General features: G+C 38.3%; 1 protein-coding gene across 3 annotated transcripts in view; it reads right to left on the bottom strand.

Moving 5' to 3' along the window:
• elp2 (elongator acetyltransferase complex subunit 2) overlaps positions 1–27,846 on the bottom strand; it is a 51,816-nt gene that overhangs the window by 16,368 nt on the left and 7,602 nt on the right. For all 3 annotated transcript variants that reach the window (XM_088929662.1, XM_088929663.1, XM_088929664.1), the window contains 9 exons: positions 27,026–27,126; positions 19,422–19,553; positions 18,909–19,058; positions 17,364–17,555; positions 15,731–15,800; positions 13,423–13,518; positions 9,338–9,395; positions 3,055–3,127; positions 1,358–1,550 (listed from right to left, as the gene is read on the bottom strand). In XM_088929662.1, coding sequence (XP_088785788.1) covers positions 1,358–1,550; positions 3,055–3,127; positions 9,338–9,395; positions 13,423–13,518; positions 15,731–15,800; positions 17,364–17,555; positions 18,909–19,058; positions 19,422–19,553; positions 27,026–27,126 — 1,065 coding nt within the window. The remainder of the gene's footprint in view (positions 1–1,357; positions 1,551–3,054; positions 3,128–9,337; positions 9,396–13,422; positions 13,519–15,730; positions 15,801–17,363; positions 17,556–18,908; positions 19,059–19,421; positions 19,554–27,025; positions 27,127–27,846) is intronic.

The following is a 27,846-nucleotide window of genomic DNA, read 5'->3' as shown; positions in this document are numbered from 1 at the left end:
ATATAGCAAGAAGCGTGAAACCCACGGCTTATACATGAAAATTGCAATGGACCATTAAAGGCTTAATTAAAATGTCAGGTTTACATTCGGACACCATGCCACATAATTTATATAAGACACTTATATCTCGTAGCCCCCGATCAGTACGGCAACCGACTGCTTCCACACACGGACTCAAACACCAGTTCCATCCGAACTTGATTTGGTAGTTTATCTGTGCCACCTGCCTCCAATTAACTCGACTTATCCTATTGTCACTAGGTATTTCAGTCTTCACATTTCTCTCACTTAGTGCACAGTAAATGCTTCTCAAGTCCTGGTGTTTCCTAGTACCCTTTTCGATTCCCTGGATTTGAACTCTGTTTTAACTATGGCACTCTTTCTCTCCCGGGTTCTAGTATTGAACTTCTGGTTTTCGACCCTGTATTTTGGATTTCACCTTAGACGACCCACTGTGTTTGGCAACCTTGCCTGGTTTCTCAGCTTTGTTTTGGATACTCCCTTGTGCTGCAATCTTTCCTTCTCGACTCGACTTCGGCCCGTTTCACCAAGCCCCAGTCTTAGTTTCCCCTTCTCAGTCTGACTGCCTGTCTCCTGGCTGACAGCCAGAGCTCAACAAGTGGATTTCTCTCTCAGTCTTTCGGTGGCAGCACAGCATTATTACATAATGTATTAAAACACAGGAAGTTTCCTTTATTTATATATTGTAACACTACGTGGTTGACGTGGGCGCCCTCGCCGCTGCCGCATCAGGCCGGCCCCCCACCGTCTGGGACTCGAACCCGGGCCTCCGGCGTCATTCAACAGGGACCCAGCCTCTTGAGCCAAAGGGAAATCTCCCGTCAGCCCGGCGGCTGTGGTCCCTGCTCTTCACAGGGAAGGGCGGTAACGTCACTGCGCTGGTAAGCCGGCTCTCACAAGCAACGGAGGCCGTATGCGTTACAATATACAGTCTTAATGGGTATAGTTAATAAACTATTAATCTGATTAGTATTAATAAAGTATCTATCTATAGCTAAGGTGAACACAAAAAACTACTTCACATTCAGCAGTGACACAAGGAAATAGGATCACAACAGGAAAGGAAACTAAAGGTTTGTGGACAAGATGGCTGAAGCACAAACGCTGGGCAACAAACAGCTAAACAATTTCCACTTGGCTAGTGCATTCCAAATTTGGCAAGATAGGCTGAATGGCCTCCTCTCCTTTGAACGGTACAGAAATTCTTACACCCGTGCCCAACACACACACACAGGCCTACGAGAAGCAATCTTCCAAAAACTGCTTGAAATGAACTTAAAATTCACACTTAAAATATTACAGATATGCTTGCCTCAAAGCCAAATTCCTTGCTAACCTGAATCAGTGTGGATGTCCTCCTGCTGCCTCCACAGTGACCATGTTCTGTCCCTGGAGACAGCCAGCAGGAACCGGTTATCGGGGGAGAAGGCCATCTGAGTGACGGTGAGGCTGTGCAGGGGAAGATTGAGCAGCTGCTTCCAGCTCGAAGTGCTCCACAGAAGGATGGCTGCGTGCTCTGGCTTAGAGGCCTGCAAGAGGAGGATGAACCAGCCTTACGTTCAATTTGCTGAACTTTCAAAGTACTGACGACGTTCTGTGTAGAGAATCAATGAGAAAGCTAAACAAGTCTGTGCATTCATCCAACCACACTGAGCCCAACCTGGTTGCTTCTTGGGTGACTTCTTTGTTACCCTTTCTGTTAGAAGACTGTTGGTGAATTATTTCAATATTTGCATTACATCTCCACATATAAATCAATGTAAATCTGTACTTTAATTTACTAATAAATAAGCACCATAATCAAAATAACTACATCAAAAGCTTAATGAATTCCAGATATAAAATACAAAATTTAAGAACCATCCATCATCACCAACTTCTTCAAATTTAAGCTTACACATTATTAAATAGAATTACAAACCTTTTCAATACCACCCCAGAAATGTTTTCCATTCACTACTGAAAAGTATGTAGTTTATTTTAAAATTAATGAGTATCAATGCAGAGTAAAGCAGTCTATTTAATATGCAGAAACATATTTCACATAATATTAACCAAGTCAGAAAACCTACTTTTAGCTTAAAATAAATCAAGCCGCTGATGAATGCATTAAAAATGATAGTTATTTTTCACCTGTAATAATAAATCAAGCTCTCTCGATGATCAGGAAGAGCCTAATGAAACATGTTGGGTTCTTAAAAAAAGATGCATTCAAGCTGAAACTTTTACAGTTGTTAAAAAGCTTTATACTTTCATATTATTTTCTGTGAGAAAAATACAGTTTTTGAACCTCTATAGTTCAAGAAGCTATCCTATCATGTCTAATATGCTGCTAGAGTGTTAACAACGACAGACTCCAAGATAGTGCCCCAACAATATAATGCCCTATGGTGTCAGTATGGATCAACTACAATTCAGGTCAGGAAAGACCCACTTTCAGCTGCCAGAAGGCTGCAGCCTTAAACATTTAAAGGTCTCTCCACTGTCTGTTCTTTTTTACTTCCTTTCTTCCCCTGAAATTGCTGTTATCATTCCTCTGTATTCCAACAAGGGCCAAAGCAGCCAATAGTTTAATTACAGTTCGGTTCTCTCTATCAAGTTGGGCCAACAATGAAAAACGATACTGTCCAGGACTAAAAAAACTCCACAATAACTGCCCCCTGTGTAATCAGTTACTTATTATACGGTAATACATGAACCAATTCGATTCAAGCAGCAAGCATTTAACACCATGCCTCTGAATGGTCAGAACATCACAGCAGGAAAGAAACTGTTCAAACAAAATCAATACGTCTTTCACATTGTACACAAACAAAATGCTAATAGTCCACTAAAACACAAGAACAGAAAGCAGTTTGTAAAACTGCCAGATTCCCTGTACTCCTAAATGTGTAGCACATATTAAGGGAAAAATGTGTATCAAGTGTTCTGGTATTATGGCATAAATGACATCCAAACACAACGTTTAAGTGTTGATAGATATTGGTGCCATTTGAAAGCATGAGCTACTGTCTTGATCTATGACTGTAGTACCTTGCACGCAGAGGCAACAACAGTTCTTGCATTGTTAGAAGCCACGCAGAACATTTCATAGCCATGTCCATACCTGAAAGGAACAGAAAGTACAGGGACAATTTCAAACATCATAATCAGAATCACCTTTATTCACCAAGCACATTTCACGTACACACCATACAAGGAATATACTTTGTGCTGCAAAATTATTCTATGTATGCCAGCAGCCAGATCGTTCTGCAACTCACAACTGGCAACCCACTGAAGATAAGCAGGTGTGAGCCTGATCAGTACCTGGATGGGAGACCTCCTGGGGAAAAACTAAGGTTGCTCCTGGAAGAGGTGGTAGTGGGGCCAGCAGGGGGCGCTCACCCTGCAGTCCATGTGGGTCCTAATGCCCCAGTATAGTGACGGGGACACTATACTGTAAAACAGGCGCCGTCCTTCTGATGAAACATAAAACCGAGGACTCGCTGTGGTCTTTAAAAATCCCAGGGCATTCCTCGAAAAGAGTAGGGGTATAACCCCGGCGTCCTGGCCAAATTTCCCATTGACCCTTACCAATCATGGCCTCCTAATAATTCCCATCTATGAATTGGCTTCATTACTCTGCTCTCCTCCCCACTGATAGCTGATGTGTGGTGAGCGTTCTGGCGCACTATGGCTGCCGTCGCATCATCCAGGTGGGGCTGCACATTGGTGGTGGTGGAGAGGAGTCCCCATTACCTGTAAAGCGCTTTGAGTGGAGTGTCCAGAAAAGCGCTATATAAGTGTAAGTAATTATTAATTATTATTATTATGCCATACACACAAAAGACAACAGACTTCATTAAGACAGTGCACACAGAATGTGGAATGATGGTTAAGCAAAAAGATAACCCAGGGAAAGAAGCTGTTAATGTATTGGGTGGTTCTGGTTTTAACAGAAGGTAGTGTCTTCCTGAGGAACGTTTATGAAACAGGTGGAAACTTGGGTGGGGGGAGTCGTCATGAATCTTTCCTGCCTACCTCTTTGCTCTGGACAAGAATGCGTAGTAAGACAAAGATATTCAAAAACGTTCCCGATTTGGCAATGCGCAGCATACTTGTTTATAGAATCATTTTTGTGTTGCGTGCCATCAGCTAACCAAAATTACATTTCAAGGTTCTTTCAATATTTAGAAAATTGTTCAGAGGTGAAAGAATAGACAATCGGGTACATTTCACATTGGTGTATGATAAATTGCACATACACAAATGTCACTGAAGCACTGTTTACCTTTTGCGTCCAAGTTAAAGGTCAATGTTTATTTTTACTGTCAGATTGAATCAATGTATAAAGACTGTTGTATACAATAGACAGAAGCGGAAAATTAAATAATAACAGGTTTAGGTCAATAGTGGAAAAGAAACCTATTTGCTGATCAAATTCAGTAAGATACTGTAAAGGTTCATGTAACACATTGTAGCAATATAAGCATCTATACATACAGACAGACACAAAAATGCATCTGTGTAAAAACAAAACAACTTTGAGTAACAATGTAATTCTTCAATATATTTATGGGAGGTTCTGTGAGATTGTTTCTTTCATATAAATAAAGGTAAGGCTGTACCAGGCACAGTAACCAGGGCCTGTTGAATGGTTCTAATCCATGTAACACAACACAACAGACCTTTCCATCAATACTAATACTCTTTTCCATGTCATCCACTTGTCCTACAGGATATCAGAAACAACACGAAATGCAGACTCTTCTGTGTTGTTCACAATAAGCCACCTGCACTTAATATTGTCTGACATCTTGACAAGTAACATGAGGAAACGTTATTGATTTTTCCTTTTATGATCTTCCGTTCTTTTAATAAAATCTAAAGAACTCAACAACTTGCAGTTTTACTCAACAAACAGCATGTTGTTTCTCCATGTGCCTGAATATTAAGTTACTCATGGTAACTGCTAAAACAATCCTTCATTTAGTTAAAATGACTGCTATTTAAAATGTGAGCACTTTATCGGTTACTTTATATAATTTTAATACTAGAAAACAAATTAAGCTAATATATTAAAACAAAAGTTAAATGTTGATGATATCTGTAGAGAATGATGCATAAAAGTCTGTGCTTCATGCAAGCATTTATTGACCTGGTTTCTTGTGGCTGTTAATAACAGTAAAGGGAAGTTTAGGACATACTGTTCCATTCTTTCTGCAGGTCCTTCAGGTAGGTGTCTTACAACATAAGAATTGTCTGGATGTATCAATCAATGTGTAACATGAATTTCACTGTGCACAGTTCACACATGGCAATCACGAGCGCACCCCAGTAATATCAGCTATTCCATCCCACGCAAAATTTCCATCCAACGTTCACTTTCATTATCGTGTTGGCTCTAAACTATCTGACTTGAGTTTGTGGAGGATCAGGACAAACAGAAAAAACCCTGGCCTTAATTTTACATCGTGTTATCATTTGAAGTGCTTGCTAGGAAAATCACAAGGGTATCGTTCTACCATCTGTAACATTGTTTGGTAAATCTCCTTGCCCTGCTTTTCTGACACAGAATTTCATCAAGATCTCTTCATCCTGATTGTAAGAAGACATCTGTTAAGGTGCTCAATAGGCTACAGTAAGTCCAGAATTCCACAGCTTGTAGTTGACTAAAGTTACTCTGCATCAGCACATGACTTCCATACTGTGTAAATGGCACTTCCTGTAAGTTTCTCCCAATCACACAAAGTATTTCATGTTGTAGATCCAAGTAATCCTAAGAAATTGGGAGTCCAGGGAATGACTCTCCTTAATTACAGATTTGCTTACTCGTGCTTTCTTACTCATAATCATTGGACGATCAAGACTTTTTGTGTGGAGTGTGGCTCACAGCCAAAAGTCCATGGAGGAAGGGCAGAGCCGAATGAAAACGAGCCAAACATTGTTAAGCGCAATATTCAAATTAGCCGCACAAGAGACTAGGATCGTGAGACGCACCTAGCTAGTGAGTGAGGCGCTCCCTTCCCCCTGCCCAAGTACCCACTACCCAGTACCCACATCTTGACATGGTCTTGTTCTTATATTGTAACGAACGCTCCAGAATCTGTGTAAGCAGAGTGAGTAATGACAGGCTAGACAACTTTACAGGCTCCCTGTTAGTTTTATTGCCTTTTCATTACAGTGGGACGTACCAATAATAGAGGCAGAGAAAGTGCAGGCATTAGCTGGACAAAGAGGAGGGATTCATGTTGTTTATTTTAACCAATTACTATAAGTTCATGACTATTGTAAATTATTTAGCATATCAATGTAATTTTATTTAAAACTTATCCATTAAAACTTTAATTATCATACAAGGGATGGTTACTTGTATCTTTTAACCACACATACTTTATACTGTAGTACAGTATGCACAGTAAGGGGTGGACTTATTTATATGAGATTTTGGTTATTTCCAAACCCTCATGAATGTTGAGACCTTACTTTAGTCCACATATGATTCCTAAATTAAGTAATTGCCGTGTGGCTCTCAAGTGTGGTACAATGAGCCCTGTTTATTAATGACACATCTGATGAAGGTTTCGAAAAGTCTTGGGAATTTACTTTCTAGTTTTTCATGCACACGGGTCTGTTTGTAGTAAAGTGCAGGCCCTGTTCGCTTGGCAGAGGGATCTGTACTGCACTTCTACACAGATTTAAGTCTTAAAACAAGCATTTGCCGGAGAGAGGAGATCGCTGAGGGTGGAAATGATCTAGTCCATATTGTATTCCATAGTATTTAAGGTTATCCATTCTGGCAGAATATGACTGTTAACATTGGTGTAGAAGACAGAAATGTTAGCCTGCACTGACCGTTTCCCCATACATAACTCTTCAACCAAGGGAAAAGAATTTTGAAGAGCATATCCAGTGTGCCAAATCTTTTCAAATGGCATCCAAACGTGTGAAAACAGTCAATACTGATTCTAGGCGATCATACACAGTTCAGTATTCTCCAGACATAGAGGCAAGTCCCTAAAGGTTTTTACAAAAAGTTTGTGCTTCAGAGTTTAGCTCCCAATAGGACAGTTTCTTTGCCTTGCTTTGCAAAAAAAAAAACATGCCAGAACTGTCAAAACAAGATAAGTGAGACAGTTGATTCATTTACATGCATTCTGTTGAGAATACAAAAACAAGCAAAAACTAGGGAAAAAAGGCAATATTCTCTGACTGGAAGGCACTTGTGAATCCAAAAGTAAGCTTTGAAGGCAGAATTCAGTAGCCAAAGGCTACAACAGTGTTAACCGATTTCTTGTCAGATTGTCAAATCCAGGTCTCTGTTTGTACTGAAACATCATGTGTTCTTGTCTGATGGGTCATGAAATGCTGTCGAGAATTCTCATATGTCACTGTAAGGCAGAATAAATGTACAAAAGTGCTGATCTGTGAAATGTCATCTTAAATCCTAAAAAAAATGAAGTGGCATATTTGTTGTATCTGTTGGTGCCACAAACTATCTGTCACCATGTGCAACTGTGAAATATATCACACCGAAGTCCTTTCCATTAATTTTATAAAAAAAGATCAATTACACATCTCAGTCTACATTTCTAAGGTAATCTTGCCCTGCAATAACTAAATATACTGGAAAATAACATACTGATCTTAGAAGATTAAATCAGTATGGATCCTTTATGCCGGCATAGGAGAGCACAGCCAGTCCAACTTTAATATTCAGCCAAGAAAATTCACTCTAACTGGAAAAAAAATATACATCATCATGAGTGAATCATATTACAGATCAGCTGTATTATAACCATTACTTGCGCTAACTAAAAAGGTAGGCAGAAATGTACCACTTGTACTATATTTCACCACAATATTTCACAGTGACAATAAATCAGTACATTTTAAAAGAATTGATGAAAAAATAAATTGACCTTGGAGAGAACAAAATACTGTATAATGGAGGGCTAACTCCATCTGCAGAACCCCCAAACAATTTCAGTTTCTAGTGTACTTTTGAAATTACAGTGTTGGGTTATGCTTAATACATTTTCCTGATATGAAAATACTATGACCACAACTCTTCCTTAACTGAACAGAAGTTTTTTTGTTAACTGTATGAGACTGAATACTTGCGTAGTATCTGTGTATTACAACTGTGAATCATTGTGAATTCGTTTTCTCTCCTTTACAGGTTCTTCTATCCCAATCACAGTACAAATTCTTCCTCCCTCACAGTTCCCCAGACTTGGTAGTTTAGAGACAGGACTCATTTCCAAAAAAATATCTTTAAAATGTGGATTTCTTTTATTGAGATGGGTGTCACAATGCACTGACAGGACTTTCACCTGAGCCAAGACAGCACATGGATCACTGGCCCATAATAATTCCCAAACCCAGAACTTTTCTCCACTTGTCCTACCTGTCCACCCTAACACACTCTATCCCCAAGGTCATCAAAAAGACTTGTTATATCACAGGATTACTCTACAGCTGGAACCTTTTCTTCACTAATCATCTCCTAACTACAACTAGCTGATCTAAAGTTGCCACCCACACAGTTCCCAGGTTCAATTATTTGTTGAAACATAAGCCACTGTAACACTTACAAACACATATCCAGCAGCACATGTATACATAGTTCTCTGGCCATTTCATGTCCACCCATGGGGCATCATGGTTGTCCAGCAATCTCATTTTCAAATTCTTTTCTTGTCCTTCTTAACTATGTTGTAACAGAAAGAATAAGGTTCTGGATCCCGAGATGAAGTTAAACAGATGAGTTTATTGCATGCAAGGAACAATAAAGCCGAAGTCTTGTTTCCCGCAAGAAACAACAAAACCGAAGTATTTTTCGATGTGCCGGTACAAACTTTTAGGTTATATAGTCCTTCCTTGCTGCTTCGGACGTCATTCGGTGTTATGGTAAAGAGGGGGGTTATGGTATTTGGCCAGTTAAGAGACCCTGGCCAAATGGTCAGTTTAAGATTACGCCCCCAGGGGGTTCCTAGCTCGCATCTGGAATCCTTATCAGTTAACCCCCTTTCCTGCCATAAACCCTGTTGCTTAGAAGTCTAATTTTCAGGCAGAACTGACCTAAGTTAACCCTTTTTACATCTTGTGTCTTACTTTAACTACAACATTGTATTCTGGTCTGTCTCTCTCATTCTCGCACACACAACACAAGGTTTTTCCTTCTGTTTACTTTTCAGAGTGAAACTGACTTATGCAGGTCTCATGCTGACCTATTATTGATACACACATGATCAATAATAAATGTTTTTTTTTTATCCATAGAGATCACACTGGGAAAGTAAAGTAATTGAAGCGGTTCACACATACTTACAGTTTTTGTACTTCGGGCCACAGTGTGTTTTGTAGAAGATGGTCTTCAGGAGGAGGCTCTGTCAATGGTTAACACAGAAGAGAAAAGGGAAAATACCTGTGAGATTCTTCACGTAGTTATAGGGCAAAGCCAGTCCTGGTAGCCTACAATGTCTTCAACATTTTATTTCACCTGTCTTAGGTAGGTAATTATAAGATTTTCTGAAACAATTTACAGTAACACTCTGAAAGTCTTGAGCTCTTAATAACATAAAACTGTCTGTAAGTTGACAGCAATGACACATGCCCCCAGAAACAGAAATGTGCATCTGTTAAATTACAGGAAGGCAAGAAAAGTCAAATTAACTGTATGGCTTTTAATATACTGAGCTCCAATTGAAACATACTGTACCACTTTGAACAGCAATAAGCCCACAAAGGTATCAAGAAATCTATTTTTTTGTAACCAGCACATTGACATATTTTTTTAACACACATGACATATGTAAATTAATTTTTCTGATTAACATTTGTAACCAACAGGACTGATGAACAAGGTGTTGGCTGTGAAAGTCATAGTCATGTGTATCATGTGCATGGGTCACTGGAAGCAATACTAACCGTATACTGCATTTGCTATATGCTTTTGTCATCAGGCTGCAAAATCTTGTCTGTTAACTGGTTTTTGTGCTCAAAGTGCCACACATTATTCCAAATAGATCCCACAGATATTCACGGTGCTCAAGTCTGGCAAGTAGCACATCCAAGCATTACTATCACATTCTCATCTTTCAAAAAAAAGCTGTTGTTAAATGAACAGCCTGAAGATATGCATTGTACAACTGGACTGTGGTCACATCAAAGAGGTCTGTAGCCATTAAACACTTCTTATTAGACCATCGCATTTAGACCTAGTCATAGATTTTGGCAAGGTGCTGTGTGTCTTGGATAGATTGTTTGGCTGCAAGATCTTGCCAAGTTAGAAACTGCTAAGTATGACACCTTAGACAGCAAGCAACAGCTCAGAGATTTACCCCAGCCTCCAAAATTACCAATGACACACAGAATTATTCTCCTGATACGATGGTATATTGGCTCTTTTCTCATGGTTTTCTTTGAAAAATCACCTCAGCTGTCTCACTAATGAGCTGATTCAGTACTTAATCTGAATAACCAAGGACCGAGACTAAGAGAGATAAATTTAAAAGATTGTCCTTTCCAGCTATGTTATTGAGATTCTCTCAAGGGAATTTATTCATATTATAGACATTTCACTTATTTAGTTAAAACAGTTAAAGTTTCTTGTTTTTCAGTCACAAATAATAAACTTATCAAAATGATTCTGAAATATTTTTAAATGTGCAAAACCTCTACACTTTTTATTTTCTAGAAAAATAGATCCAAAGATGTGTCTTCTTATGACCACTGCACCTTTGTCTTGTATTCTTCTACTTATAATGTGGTCAAACTGCAGTATGTCCAAAATTCAGCAGCCAGATTCCTGACCAGGTCTAGTGCAAATGATCACATTACTCCTATCCTGGAGTCCTTGCACTGGCTTCCGGTCAAATTCCATGTAGACTTTAAAATCCTCATGCTCACCTATAAGGCTCTGCATGGCTTGGCACCTCAGTACATGTCAGAACTATTATCGCCCTTCTCCCCACCTCACAACCTTTGCTCTACTAACTCTGGTCTCCTTACTGTCCCCCAAGCCCATCTACATTGTATGGGTGACAGGGCCTTCTCCTGTTATGCCCCCAAGCTCTGGAACGCTCTCCCCAAGGATATCAGAGAGTCACCTTCTCTAAACTCCTTCAAATCCAGGCTCAAAACCTTCTTCTTTAGAAAAGCCTTTACTTAACTGTTCCATTCTTCACCCCTTTGTTTTTCTTAGTACCACCATCCATGGTCTCCTCTATATATTGTAATTGTGTTTTATCTTGTGTATTCTTTTTATTTATTGTTGTTGTCATTCTGTAAAGCGCTTTGAGAAGCCATCTTTAAAGGCGCTATATAAAATAAAGTTTATTATTATTATTCTTCATTTCCAACCCTTTCATATTTCTGTATCAGAGTAAAATAGTTACTATTGACAAGGTGAGGACCAGTCAACATGTTGAATGGCATGAAAAAAAATGGTAAAAAATAGAATTATAGTTCAGTAAATTAGGAATTTCAATCTTAAACAGAAAAGGTGAAGAAAAAAAATTGTTCACTCATTCTAAAATCTCCTTGTACCTGAGTTTTTTTTTTAGCTTCTAAAAACATTTTAGACAATTATGGAATATTATACAAATTAAATACACAGAATGTGTCTTTTTCTAAGTTAACTTCCTCTTTACCAACTGGTAAATTTCGCCTTTGCCAATACAAATTCCTACCTAAGCACCACTGTGAGAATATGTACCCTATGATATAGCATTTCCTTCTTTCATTTTCCACTTAATTGAAGGCCTATTTTTACAAGGATTTCTTTGCTTACTAATTTCTATTTCATCCTTTACCCCTTCAGACTAAATCATAAGAGTCAAATTAGTCTGCCATTGCTAACTGTCTGACCAGCTTCCATCTTCTATTAACAACGTTGTCTCTGCCTCACTGCTCTCTCTGTAGCCCACAGCCATCAATATTTTAACTTTGTAATTATAAAACCCTTCCTTCTAATTATTATTTCAGATTAAGGACCTTTTTTCCAATCTCATCGACACAATCATTGCTGTGTGCCCAGAGGGTATGAATCACAAAGCTCTTCCCCTTTACCATTTCCGTAAATAAAATTAGTCTCACAGTTCTGATTCATGTGCCCATTTAAGACATCAGCCATCAGAAACTGCATTTTGTAACAATCATACGCTTGACATTATAATTTCAAATCTGAATACCCAAGGACTGGGACTAAGAGATATAGATTTAAAAGATTGTCCTTGCTATATTATGGAGGATCTTTCAAGAGGAAATTATTCATATTATAGACGTTTCACATTTTGTTGGATTTGTACTCATCTGAAGTTTAAAATGAAGTTAATCTGCTCTGCTTGTCAGATTTATAATTTTTCAAATTTGTGTGAAGCAGAAATTGAACATTACAAGCAATGTTTTCTTTTCTATTGTTTTGTTTCCTAAACCATTTTCGGCTCGTGGTTTTTGTAAAACGTTCACACTTCTTCTACCACAAAGTTTGCCTTTCATTTTGGGAAAAGTACTTATAAACAGTTTTATGGTATTTATGAACACAGTAATTCCTTGCTAAACATGAGGGTCAAGTTACTGAAAATCCTTGAAGTACTGTAGGTAAGTTTGTGTTTGGTAAACTTAGTACCTTATTGGGAAAAATACAGTTAAGGGAAGCAAAGTCTTCCTCCTATTAACTATATTTTGGATACATCATATACATAGTTTTAAAATGTGTTTGACATAATGCATACCTTTATTACTGTGATGATACCCATATGAATTGAGCCACGTGGCATATACAAAACCTTAAATGACATCACTGTTCCACTTCTTACTCTCACTCTGATTTACACCACACAACAGTGAGATTACTTAGTCTTGGACTCAACTTATCAAGCACTTTAATTTTTTCCTCTAAGCTCACCCCAGATCTAGACGGCTTAGCAACACTGGACTCTGGTCCACTGGACTGTGCTCTCTCTCGTAACATTAGGAGCCATGTTAACCGAAATTGCAAACACGTCTACTCGCAAGGGAGGCTGACTGAGAAAGAACTAGATCACTTAGTTGGTCTTCTCGTGGAAAATAAGTCTCCAGCCAGCACACATCATGGCTCACAGATAATTCTAAACCTCAAATTCTGGGGGTCGTGCAAGGTAAAATGTTATACAGACAACGGCGTGGATACTCAAAACCTTGTATGGTAAATTGTTCTAGCAAGGGATTACTGTATTCTTAAATAAAGTGAATTAATATTTCAATACATCAAATGTACATATATATATTTCTTTATAGAAATGTGCATTGAAGTGCACTGTCATCTACACTTTGAGATAACAGTCAATATACAAGACATAGTTCCACTTGCACTGTTCACTCTTACTTATGATATTAAGCTAGATTAATTAAAGAGAAATTATGTTTCTTTACCTGTGAGACTGAGTGGCTGGAAGTAGGACTCTTTGTACTGGTCAGACACAGTGTTAAACTGTCCTTCATCCTCTGAGCCCTGGAGCACTAGATCACCTGTTAAGATAGCGAAGTAATTCAACGAGAAAAAGAGAAGCCACTGGCTTAGATTATCCTTCAAATCATTGCATTTAATCAGCAAATATACAGCGGCACCCTTTGGTAAAGATGAGCGAAAAAGGCTATGAGAAAATGTCTTTGTTGTTTATCAGCTTGATGTTACACTGAAACTATGAGGGAAATCTAACCCTTCAGTGAGGTAAAATTATTCAAACAAAAAAAAGCCTTATAAAAAAATTAACATTTTTCCCCAAAACACAGGTGTCACAATTATTGGCACCCCTAGAAATTCCTATGAACAAAAATTAATTGACATATATTCCCATTCATATTTTACCTTTTTTAAGCACACCTGAGTCTTTAGGAACTCTTAAGTGGTCATCCATGACTTCGTGTTTCACTGGGGTATAAATATGAGGTAACATGCAGGGCAAACACTCTTAGTCATCCATCAACATGGGGAAGACCAGAGAATACAAAAATGAAATGAGACAAAAGGTTGTTGACCTTCATAAATCAGGCAATGGCTATAAAAAAAATAGCTTCACACCTGAAAATACCCATCCCCACTATTAGGGCAATAATTAAGAAGTTTCAAACAACTGGAGCTCTGATGAACCAGCCTGGAAGGGGACGCAAGTGTATTTGGCCCCCACACACAGTGAGGAAGATGGTCCGAGAGACAAAACTTTCTCCAAGGATCACAGTTGGACGATTGCATCCTGGGGTCACCAAGTCTCCAAAACTACAATTAGATGCCACCTCCATGCCAACAAACTATTTGGAAGGCTTGCCAGAAGAAAGCCTCTGCTGTCGTCAAACCACAAACGTAAGCGAGCTGGAGTACGCTAAACATTACTGGAACTTTGATTGGAACCGGGTTCTATGGTCAGGTGAGACAAAAATAGAGCTTTTTGGCAACAAACACCAGAGGTGGGTTTGGCATGAAAAGAGTCAAGGTCATACAGAAAAGAACCTTATCCCCACTGTGAAGTATGGTAGTGGATCTGTGATGTTGTGGGGCTGTTTATCTTCCAAAGGTTCTGGGAAATTTGTTAGAATACACAGCATCATGGATTCCATCAAATACTAGGAGATCTTAGATCAAAATCTGCCTGCCACGGCCAGGAGGCTAATTGTTGGAACTTCCAGCAAGACAATGATCCAAAGCTTACCTCCAAATCCACACCGAAATGGTTCACAAACCACAGAATCAAGCTTTTGCAGTGGCCATCCCAGTAACCCGACCTAAACCCCATTGAAAACCTGTGGGGTGAGCTGAAGAGGAGAGTCCACAAGCAACGACCAAGGACTCTGAAGGATCTGGAGAGATTTTGTATGGAGGAATGGCGTCAGATCCCTTCGTGTTCTCCCACCTCATCCAGCATTATAAGAGAAGACTCAGTGCTATTATCTTGGCAAAGGGAGGGTGCAGAAAGTACTAAATGCAGGGGTGCCAATAATTGTGAGACATGTTTTTGAGAAAAATGTTTATTTTTTTAAATATTTTTTTTATCTTTAAATACTTTTACCTCACTGAAAGGTTAGATTTCTCTCACATTTTTAGTGTAAGATCAAGTTGATAAACAACAAAGACATTTTTTCATAGCCTTTTTTGCTCATCTTTACCAAGGATGCCAATAATTCTGGAGGGCACTGTATAAGACATCCCTACTGTAAAGGAAGGAAATAATTTTTAAAATTAAATTTTAAAACAATCTTACATACAGTGATATTAAAAGTCAAATCAGTTTCAAAGACCGCAAATTGTTACAATTAAAGCAGTTACAAAATCATAGATTCCTCTCAGTACTGAATTGCACATCACTCTAGAGAAGTTAGGCAAACTTTTATGTCAAGAAAAGCAATACAAGTCTTGTGCTTCTGCAAGAGAAAGTATTTCCTTGAATTATGTTTTTTGTTAAATTGCATATAAACAATTCCCAACACTTGAAACAAAACTTAAAAGTACTTTAATAATAAATAGCCATGAATAATACATAAACCAGCATAAAAAAGTTGGTCAATCGTAATACCCCTACCCATTTTCTCATGGTATAGGTAACTACAAAGCAAAATGTGTTAACTTCCAAACAACAAAAGATGTCCAGTTTAAACCAACATTAGAAAAAATTAAATCAAAATAATATGCAAAAACTCATCTTTATTTTATTCACATCTTTATTTACATTTTAATTTTCTGTCCTACCTTGAAAGACGGCCTTGTTAGAAAGCCCTAATGCAGGTGTACTGGCTCCTTCTGGGAGATCAGTTGTGTCCTGTGAAGAACGGACAGTTTGCGCTTAAAGTATTAAAAGGCTGTGCTTTCTATGAGAAAACCTTGCATTTACAGTGCCTGTGGAAAGTCTACATTCTGTGGTCTAACAGCCTGAAATCAACACACATTCAATCAGAATTTATATTACTTTTATTTATACATTATAACATAGAATCGCCAATGAAAAACAAATATACAGACTTTCTAAAGCACCTTATTTTCGTATAAATTGTCACTGTACAAAGAAATCATTTCAACTGCCAACACTGAAACATTTTATTCTGTGACCTTTGATCCTGAAAACCTTTTTTTAAAATTCAGCTTGCATACAATGGTTTCATTTAGATATTTATAAGAAAACTCTAGTGTGGCAGGTTTAAACTGTAACTGTTCTTTTACAATTTACAAGAACTACAACCATAATCTAGACAAGGTAGAATAAACTGAATTTCATTTGTCTTATAGTGGAGAATGCATTCCCTGTGAATATACAATGTCACTACACAAAGGGCAGGAAAGTCAAGGGTAAATTGCATGTTACAAAAACCCAGATTTAAACACTAATGTACATGTCAAGCCATTGCAGGGTGCTATGGAAACTATCTTAAAAAAACTGATATTTTCAGGATAGTTTAAACAGGGGTTTAAAATAAACTGCTTTCAGAAACTCACACATCACCACACAAGAAGGATTTGCAACACTCACACATAAAATGTTAATCCTAATTACCTGACATAAAGAAAGTGCAGACTGTGACATAAATATTCAAATTTACAACACTACATTTATATGGGACCTGTGATCTGTATTCTCTCGCCCCTTCCCATCCAAGTGAGCACACATTTACAACTCCATTATTTTGATCACTACTGGCTTGGGTGGATAAGAGCTAAATAAATTTAGAATTTACAACACCGTCACACATTTACAATTAATAAAAATACTAACACTTACTGCGCTTTATAAAGTAGTGAATGCAACTGCTGAAAAGGGAGTACCATCACTGCATGTCTATGTTTTTAATTTGTTATTTTCATGCCCTTTTATAAAACGTGACCTGGAGGAAATTTGGATGGATTCTCAGGCATCCTGGGATGAATGAGATCAGGACAGATCAAGCACTAAGGTTGCCGGTTCAAATCCCGCGGCCGGCAGAGGAATCCTACTCCATTGGGCCCCTGAGCAAGGCCCTTAACCCCAGCTGCTCCAGGGGCGCTGTATAAATGGCTGACCCTGCACTCTGACCCCAATTTCTCTCTCCTAGTTGGAAGCTGGGGTATGCGAAAAGACAAATTCCTAATGCAAGAAATTGTATATGGCTAATAAAGTGATCTTATCTTATCTCTCTCTCTCACTGCTGAAGAATGACATTCACAACACTCAACTCTAACTTCTTCTGGCCTGTATTATCTCAGAAAGAACCAGTGCAGCCCCAGTGATCACTTCTTGAAAGTGTCATAATGTTTTGCTAAGCGGAGCTGGAATACCGAAATTACATTTTAACGCCAGGGTGGGGTTGCGATGAAACCCTTTAAGATGTCAACAGTGTGCATGTCTACTCACCGTGGAGCACCACAGTTTTTCAAGGGGCGTCCCTGTAATGTTGCTGAAGTTTTCCACAAAATTCCGTGGGGCCCTGAAGACCCTGAGGACCTTTTCATCGGCTCCAGAAACAAACTGGAAGCGGCCCACCATTGCCAGACACTGCATGTCATACCCGTGAATCTGAGGTCGAGAAATTTCATGCCACGTTACCTGAAGCAACAAGAAAGAAAGTCAACAGCCTGCCTAGCATCCTGGGATTCACAACCTTAAACCTGCAACAGAAACTCAAAATGCCACTGTTCAGCAATGACTTTAAAATCGTTAATCTAAAGGTCTGAACAGACAGACACAGTTCAGTATTATACAGTACTGTTAGTATTGCTTGAATACATGCAGTACTGAACAACAGCAGGACCAAATGAACCAAAACTGTGGCAAAGTTTTCCCTCCACAGTCACTGTTCCTACACCACCCCACACTTTTCATATAAAAATGCAGAAATGCAGGACCCTGATCTGTCAGAATCGCATATAGTGGAGAAAGCAGTAAGAATCTTTCAGGAATATTATAATACCATAACACTAAAGCACCAGGTATTAGAAACCCTCTAACACTTAAGTATGGACATGAATCTCAGTAACGTTAGTTAAATAAGCAATTACATGAATAAAAGTATGTTTTTAACGAGTTGCTCTAGAATTGCCTGCACAAATCCTGTTATGTGGCATGTGTGCGACCCCTGTGTGTTGATACTAACCTATAACCAGTTACATTACATCTTTTCAGAACATAAAAAGGATAGCTGCTGGGCTTGACAAGGCTGAAGTTTGCTTTATCACAAAATTGTAGATAAAAAGCAAAACTAAAGTATTTGTATCTTGGCAGAAGAGGACCACAAATCATGCCTCTTCTATAGGAGGACTGAGATTCAGTTTTACAACTGGCTCTTCCCACTGCTCCAGTTACTCCAAAACAAGACACTGGGTAGACAAACCCATACGTGTCCGTGCTGATGAAGTGCCTATCAGCCAGACATATTGTAGCTCTACCTTCAACAGGCAACAGTGCTAAACTAAAGGCAAAAAGCCTCCATCACCTGCTGTAACTCATAACGAAGAAAGTAGACCGCAGCTTTTGAAATAGCATATACAGTACTGTTAAATGTGATGTTAAATCCTTGTAGCATGCCAGGATAAATCAAGAATTAGCTAGTAACAAATTTAAGCAAAAATATCAGCAAGATATTGATTCTACATGGCTTATCCACAGAACCATGCATCTTCGAATGATCGTTAAATCTAACAGACCTGTCATTAGTTCTGGAAAATTACTATAAGAACTGTTTAATAATCATTATGCTCTATGATGTTACTCACTGTCACCTGACTCATACCTTGCTCATAACACTGAAGTCAAAGATGACAACTATGATTCTTAAAAGAATGCTTAAAAAGATGTTTAAGAAGTGTTACTAAAAGAAAATGTATTGTGCTCTAGACACGTCTATAATGGTTAAGGAAAAGAACCAATATGCCACCTTCTATCATCTGTGATATAGTATACCTCTGCCTGATTCTTCTTTTTCCAAGGAGTGAAGAGCCGAGCAGTTTGATCAGCGCCCACACTCACAAGGAATTCACCATCAGGGTCCCAGCTCAGGTCCTGAACACTGTTGAAATGGCCAGAAACCACAACCCCTGGGCTCCACTCCCCCTAGAAAACATTTCTTCTTTGAGGGATGCATTTTCCATTATCTTTTTAGATAGCAGCCTGAATATACATGGGATTAACATGATTGGCATAAATATAAAACTGAATATACATGGGATGGCCATGTTTCATCTACATCGTAAAATATCTTTACTATTTAAGAACAATCAACAGTTCTGCACCCATTAGATCCCATCAATATGAAACTGGAACACCAAGGGCAGTGTACTGAAACAGCAATACAGAATGCACAGCTTTTATGGATCACTAGTATTTGACAAACAACTTGACCAAGCTGCCACACACAACATGACAATGACACTGTAACTCACACAAGAGACAGCCGCAATTTAAAAGACATCCTACCTCCTTGGACGGGTCTTGGTACCAGAGGTGCAGTGCACCATGGAAGGCATGGGCCAGAATCATAGACCCATCTGGACTCATCTGACAGCCGTAGAACCCCAAAGTGTTCCCACCCACCTCTCCAACACGCACCTGGAAGGGAAACTGAATTTTACACTCAGCGCTTTAGCCAAACACAAAATTGGATGGGTTACAAGTATCGGCAGGAGCTAAAGTTGCTGAAATATGACGAAGACAATCACGGCTTGCTGTGTGGTAATTTATGTTTAGCAGCACGTTAATCTGCAGGACTTCAGTCTTTAGACCCTGCGAGATTCAGAGCAGGCTGTGTCTAATCAATATTTTATGCAGAGATGAGCAAAGGGAATACAGTAACATTTTAAAACAGGAAAAGGAGACATCCTCTAAAAATAAGCAAGCAAATTTGCCTCGCTTTAAAATCTCCCACATGTGACACTAGTGGTCGCCAAGGAACACAAAATAATCAGTACTAGCCCTTGAATAATGTAGCTAAGACAACTTTATTCTTTTTTTTATTCTTTTTAATATAATTTTAAATACACCTAAACACAATGCCTCACACTGCTTTTCCCCCATCACTTCACATTCCTACTCAAGAATTTTCTTTGGGCTTTTTTTAACAGCAGGCCGATTCAATGAGAAAGACTGCTGAAACAATTGATTATGAAAGTACGTTTTCCTCAAGTAAAAAAAAAACAAAAACTCATAAGCACTCTTACAGAGCTACACAACCAAACAGTTATTGAGGAGTAAGGTAAAGAACCGATTTCTTTGAAGATGCTTTAAATATAATTTAGAATGCTTCTAAGGAAGCATTCATGATTTAAGAAAAAAACACAATCTCTGACTGAGTTCACTGATTGCTACGATTCTAATGTCTTAATGAAAAAAAAATGAAAAGAATATTTTGCCTTATGTCACTAATAATGTACTATTTTTAGTGTACAAGGGGGTTTCCACAAGATAACGTTCTCTGTCACTATCAAAAACACATGATTGCTGGTGGGTTTGCGGAAACAGAGTGCTATAACCACCTTATCTGCTTCATCCTGAACCCATGGGAGCATGTTGCCTGTCCATGGAACTGAACCAGTTGAAAGACAGCTGGCCTTAAGCAGAACAAGTCAAACAGAAGTCATTCTGCAGGAGTGTGTACAGCAGGAGAATTGCTGTTGAGTGCAAAAGGAGACATCAGCTCAGATTCACCACCTATTCACGGAGTTATAAAAACCCCACATCGTGGATCAACGCCATTAACAATTAAAGTCCTGATAACGATTTCTGAGACCATTGGGCCACACCACTATTCTGACCTGATGTGTTATCTAATGTTTTCCATCTTTTCAGTTCTTTTAAAGACACACCAGTCCAGCAGATGTGTGGCCACCAATGCTGGAGCATTGCAGGTACTTAATGTTTGGCTCCAGGAGTCTGACATGGATTTCTCTTATACTGGATTCAATGTCTGTCATGACAAGACCCATTCTTAAAGTGTTTACAGTACTTTACAGTAATTTCCTTTGTTAACCTATTTTGTGTACATTAATGATTCTAAAAGTTGGGGAAATCATAAAATTTGCCTATTTTTTTGTACTGAACAGATCCAAGATTAAACCGTTTACTTTAACTGATGTTTTATATAATTATTCCATAATTTAATTCCTATACTGTATCTCTCACGTCTCTTGTAATGTTACTTTATTATTTTATTGAATCTAAAACAGGTTTCTGCAGGTCCTCTCCCATCTGGTCTCACACTTAAAAACAACTGAGATTTTCCAGACAGCTGCACGTTTGTATGTTTTGTTTTTACTGGTTTTGGTTGTATAAATAATTGGTATAAAGGAATTAGTGCAGAACTACAACTATAGCTGTCAGGCTGACACCAAGGGCCAAAAAAAATAGTACAATAATTAAAGGGGATTTCTGGGGGCTAGCAGTCTGACATGGCTGTTACTCCGAGTTTCTGCTAGACAACCCCCTATTTTTCATTTCTTCTCGCTTTAGAGGTGTCCGTTTTTGTTGGTTATTTTTCTTTTTAATCGATCCGTCAGGCCACTGAGGTAGAAGGACTCATTTCCAGCTGCGATGCCCAAGGGGAAAACGCGTCAGCTCGGCCTCAGGCCTCAACGAACCTGCGCCATTTTTGGAGACAGCCTTATCTGCACACGGCGATTCACTTCACAGCATGATGATTTTAGATTTTAGATAGAGTTTTTGGGCCCTGTTAACCAGTCATCACAGGCTTTTACGACAAGACCTTGACAAACAGGTGCACGCTGTAGAAAAGCTTTCTGTGTGAGAGTGTGGGGAAAAGATACTGTAAAACACTATCCACATTGCTGAAGCAGAGCTCCCTTTTGCTATGACTGCTTAGGGACGACTCCACTATCAACTGACTAAAGGAAAGGGTTTGGCTGGCTGGCACGACAGTGGCCAGAAGAATGCTGCAGTCGCCAGCAGTCACCTCACACTCTTCCCTGGTGTCAGTGGGCCCTGGTCTTTATGGGAGTTTTCTACCTCTTACGTTCCTGGTGCCAAGGAGGCAGCACGAGTCTCTGTGGGAGACAAGTGTGGAAGATGTGAAAGCATTTCTGGTCCCTCCTTTAGTTGCTGATCTGGATTCACGGGACCCCTAAGTCTTGTCATCCGGAACAGAGCGGGTTTTGAGGGAGGCTGGAAAGAGGGGTTGATCTTGGGGGGGCGGGGGGTTAAGGTTTTTTTTTGTGTGGTTATTTCAATGTTTATTTTTTGTTCATTGTTAAAATAATAAAAAAAGCTGATTGCAATAAGGCATTTCTTGGAAAGAAATGCCTACAGTGCAATTATATCAACTGATAACATAGCATTCATCTAACATCAGAAGAAATCCACCCACAGGGAAGTAACCACAACTCAGCCATTAGCTTTAAAATATACAACACAGATTTGATGTTATTGTCCGTGGCTTGCTCGGTCATGGGTACTGCACTTTTCAAACATCATAATCATAATGAGGTGTAACAAAGCCCCAAAACCCTTTTTCTTAAATTACAGTAGAATCTAAGGAAAGTTCACATTCTTAAAAACAAGTTATATAACGTAGGTGTCCCTCCTACAAACCGTATTGATGTCTCACATCATGGTAATCTCCTGTTCCAGTAATTTCACAGTTCTAGTTCACTGTAACATTAAATACTCAGCTCCTTACATGACAGGGTAGGGTTTAATCCTAAACATCAATGAAAAATGAGTCTCTTTTCATAAGAAATTAACATCAGGTGGGACTAATCGGAAATGCGGCAAAGGCTGGTACAAATTGTGAAAAATCCAGCATCTCTGCTGTCCATAGCAAAATAAATTTAGTCTCCAAGGCACTTCTTAAGAACTTACGTTTTTCAAGTATATAAACTAGTGACGAACAAAAATGGTAAGACTTGTGGATGATCTTTCTCAAATGTTATCTATAACAAATGCAGATCATCTCCTGTAAACCTAACATGTCACAATGCCCACTGATGTTAGTGATCAAAGATGCACATAATATGGGCTTATAGAGAAGAGGTGTGAAGGGTTACTTTTTCACACTTCTGCCAAGCTTTTCCCATATTGCCTTAGAGGCATAGCCATTAGGGTAACTGGCATGGTGAGTGGATCAATGCCTAAGCCAATATTATCCTCATTGATTCTTGGTCTGGCTGTATTTTCTGTGGTATTGTTACGACCCATCAGAAAGCCTCCAAGTTATATACTGAATAAGCTGCACTCTGATTGGTCGAGAGTTAATTGAAGATGACATAATAAGGAAACATAATAAGAAACCAATGGGGGAGGGAGAACAATCAAAGTCAGAAGTGTGGAACATAGCAACAAAAACACACATGGACCACACACTGGGACGTTACAGGTATTATAATGAACTTAACAAAGAATCACCTTATACCAGCTTTGGTATGACAGCAAAATGTTTCGTATACTATTTTCTTTTCAGAAATTTTCATGTTATTGCCGAGCTGTATTTCATTAACATTGTAAATGAGTTTAAAAAAATGAGGTTTTACATTGAAAATGTAGGCATAAATCTAGGGAGACTGCAAAATTCAAAATACTGTATATTATAATAACCAGACTAGCCCTCACTGCAACCCAAAACATCAAGTTGTTGATCAAATTCGACACATACAGTGCCTTCTAAAGGTATCCCAGAATCTGAAATGTATCCGCCTTTTTTAAACTTAATGTATTCAAAACCCAAATGCTTAAACTGAAGACATCGAAGAGCAAGATAAGTTACAATAAATGATATCAAAACTATATAGATGAAACAAATACATTAATTTCATAAGTATATTGACCTGCGAAAATTTGTTGGAAGCAAATATAGCTACAATATAACTTTTCCACCAGTATTGGGTTGTACATTGCTCCAATCGTTTTCCTGCAATCCTAACAAGCTCCGTCCATGCTGAGAAGAAATACTGGATACCCTACCATACTACTACCAGCTTTTAGACCAGCTTTTTGACACACTTGTGCAGGCGCTTTGTTGCACACTTCACGCGGGCTGTGAGATTATTGTTTCTCCTTGCCACCCTGTATCCTGGATGTTGTCGCCTGAACTCTTTCAAACTTGTCATTGGCCTCACGATGGAATCTCTCGCCACCTTCCTCCATGCCAGGCTGCTAGGTTTGGAGGGATAGCCTGATAAAGGCAGTGATAAGATAAGATCACTTTATGGGCCATATACAATTTCTTGCATTAAGGAACTTGTTTTTTCGCCTGTCCCAGCTTGCGCTCCAGGAGACACACAGGCACACACAGAGAAGTGCTATTTTAAGGTGTCATGACTACAAGTTGCAACACATTTTGAAATCTATCCAAGGGTCTGTATGATTTTACAAAACTTTTTTTTTAAGGACAGTGAGGGGCAATAAAGATTAAATCACACTGATTTTATTAAAAATGATATTAGAAGAATAGAATACATCTGTAAAGATGTTTTCCTCCATAAGATTAGAAATTCAAACTACTTCTAAAACCAGCCACTGAGAGGGAAAGCAAATGAACAGCTAAAGAACACACAATATCTGTGTGTAGAGATACAAAAGAGAAATAAGGAAATAAAATTCCTCATTCCCATCCTGTCCCTTACCCCTGAGAGCCCAAAGATGTTTTGGTCATCAGTCTGTATTTCAGGCTCTGCAAGTCCAGATCTTGAACCTCAGTTTTCTTAGAGGCACATCACATATGATTCAGCATAATGACCCTGTTTAGCATGGTGTATCATTACAAACCCTGAGGCCATGTCTTTTCATGCTTTATTGAATCTGTCTTGCGCCAGTCCTGACAGTTGCAGTCACGCAGCAGATACATTTTATTGTGTCAATAAAATAAAATGGGTTCCTCATATAGTGTGCAATTTAAGGTGAAGAAAAGCTCTGTATTTCTATAGTTGTAGTAAATATTAACTGAAAAGGAGATTTCCAGTTTATATTTGAATAGCAATAACTACAATGGGAAAAGAAGCTTAATTGATTGTGAATTGTATTCAAAGTAATATTACTATAGTACATAGAGTTAATCCGTAGTCTAACCCTCACCTCTAGAGAAACAATATAAATTTATAATACAATGTCTTAACATTTTGTACCCGTATGAGAAGAAAACATACAGAGATACCATCAGGGATGTTTACAATGCTGCTGCTTGTGAAACGTTTACAGCATAAACAACAAATGAAAATACAAAAATCTTGCATATATTCGTCCACATTATGTCAATTCAGAAGGAAGAGGAAAACTAGAGATCTACAAAAAATAAAGAAGGTACTGGTAGAATGAACTAAAAGAGCTCAGATCTGCAAATATCTGGTCCACTCTGAAAATCATACAGACAAAAGTGATGCTTATGAAGTCAGGTAGGTCCCACAACTACTCAGTAGTCATACTTATTAAGACTTATGTACAATTGTTTTCCTTTTATTACCGTGTTTATCTGAATGTAGCAGGACAATTTTCTCGGCTAACGGCGACTGTTTATACTATGTTTAAACCTATGAACCTACAGTATGTCAATGTATACATATGTTACATTTAGACAATGCTGGGTAAAGTATTAGGACATACACACTTCCTGTGCACGAAGAAAAAATCCCATTACTTTGAAAATGCCAAGCTTTTGGATGTAATGACAAGATGACTTTTTCTTTCTTAGATCTGTATTGTTTTGTGACAAAAGAGAAACTATCACTGTATACTGTTATAGTAGACTTTACCTAAGATGTAATCTCAAACAAACCAAGACATTCTTTTCAATCACAAACATCACTGTGGCAGTGATCCTCTCAGTATACTGCTATTGACACTTTTTATTTAGTTCTAAAAGCAACATTACTATGAATGTCACCCTCTTATGGGTGTTACCTGTTATCAAGGGATATCAGAATATGGAGGTAAGCACTACTCTAACCTCTCCAAAGATGGGGAAAGCAGACATCAATGACCATGTGAAAGTGAGACTGCAGGTGTGTAATGAAAAATGTTTCGGGTTTTTTTTTTTAACTTGCAAAAGCTCTTTACAGAACACTCAAGAACTTCATAAAGATTTTCTACAGAACTGAAAAGTCTAAATGAGCTTTAACTGTCACAGTAAAGGCCATTTTCTAAATAATGAAGGAAGGTGTTGCCTATATTTCTAAAAAATGTAGATTACAGATTTCCTTAGACCTGTGACTGGAAGCCTGCATTTTACACTTTCATAATTTGCAAGTTTTAAATTAAGCATGATCGCAAAACAACAGATGCTCCATGTCCTGATTGGAGAAACAGGGCATATTGGACGATCTGCGCATTAATAATAGGGGGAAAACACAAGGAAGACATTTTTTAACAGAATTTACACAATACTCTCGAGCCTTTAGAAATTTCAGAGCTGTAATTAACCAGAAGCATACAGCAATATGGGCTAGTCTACTGGGTCTCCAGTATTTCCAAATATAAACCAAAAAGTTATGTAAATCCTGTCTGGAACTCCACATCAATTCTGCTGCCCAGTATCAAACAAATGGGTATTTTTCAAATATTTAAACACTAAAACAAGTCAACAAAGATGTGATATTAATCTTCTTGTCCCTTCATGGTTTGCTTACTTTGAGTGTGCATGGAATATTCTAGAAAGGAGTAACAAATCATAAGAACATTACAAAAACTAGATTTGTTAACTGAATATATATTTAGACTGCAAAATGGAGCTCTACAAATGTTTAAAGAGTTTAAAATGTCAAAGATTGCAAGCATCAAAGAGAAAGTTGGTATTTTATTACACTGTTATTAGCTAACAGATTAGGACAAAATCTCAAAGGTCGTCTACACAACAAAACACCATCTTGCTTTAAGGAGGATGGGGTGGTTTTACCACCTGCTATGTCAATGAAAATCAGAAAGAGATAATAAAGCAGCAACAAGATGATGAAGCCTCAAGACGCAAAATTATTCTTTAAACTTATAAGCATTTCATAATATGTCAGGAAATAAAGACATTTATGGAGAAAAAAAATCTCTCCCTCATCTAGATCAGACCTATAACCAGAATGCACATATAGTACCTGCTCAAGCCACACACCAGACTCTTCATCAGGGGCCCACAGAATCATAGTTTTATCCATAGAGGCAGAAAGCAGGCGCATTGGCTGTTGGACAATGCCATCTACAGGGAGAAACAAACCATACTGTAGCTCAGGCTAACCTGTGTGCCCCTAGACAATCTCCATACTTTACAATACAAGACAATATGTCTGTACCAATGAAATTGCATTTATACACTAAATGGTAAGTTATATTTTATTAAAATTATATTTGTGAGCAATGCAGAATACAAAATGCTGAAAAGGCTATGCAAGGCTATACAAGAACACATTATTCTTCTACAAATCTTTCTGTCGTTTAAGCAGTTAATATTAAATGATGCATTGAGATATGTATTATTCCTTAAGCAACCTCAGTGCAAAACAGTAGAAAATACAAAACATTGAGCATACCAGTTGAACTCTAAAAGCAATTATGAGGACTTTGGTGTTGGTGACCCTTTCCTCTCTGGACCAAGGTCATTCAGATTAATGCCAAGGCTAAGTTTCGATTTGGTCTGTATTTGTAAACATTGTACACTTATGGTCTCTAAAAATAATAAATAATAAACATGCAAACAGTGGTTGGGTCTACTTTAAAGGGCTGCTACAAAGCATATCAGTAGTAAAAAAAAACGAAAACTAAGCATTTAAGCATTAACCTCAAAGAATTTAGCCTGAGAGTACAGGTCACAAATACATTTTTCAGAAGATATGCCCAATGTTTTATTTCCAATTTCCCCATCCACATTTACCTGGATCACTGTTATTTTGCATAGTTTAAATTATATGATTTATTTACT

The sequence above is a fragment of the Atractosteus spatula genome, chromosome 12, assembly GCF_055471065.1.
Source record: "Atractosteus spatula isolate fAtrSpa1 chromosome 12, fAtrSpa1.hap1, whole genome shotgun sequence".
Classification (NCBI taxonomy): domain Eukaryota; kingdom Metazoa; phylum Chordata; class Actinopteri; order Semionotiformes; family Lepisosteidae; genus Atractosteus; species Atractosteus spatula.
This window is presented reverse-complemented; position numbering and strand designations above follow the sequence as displayed.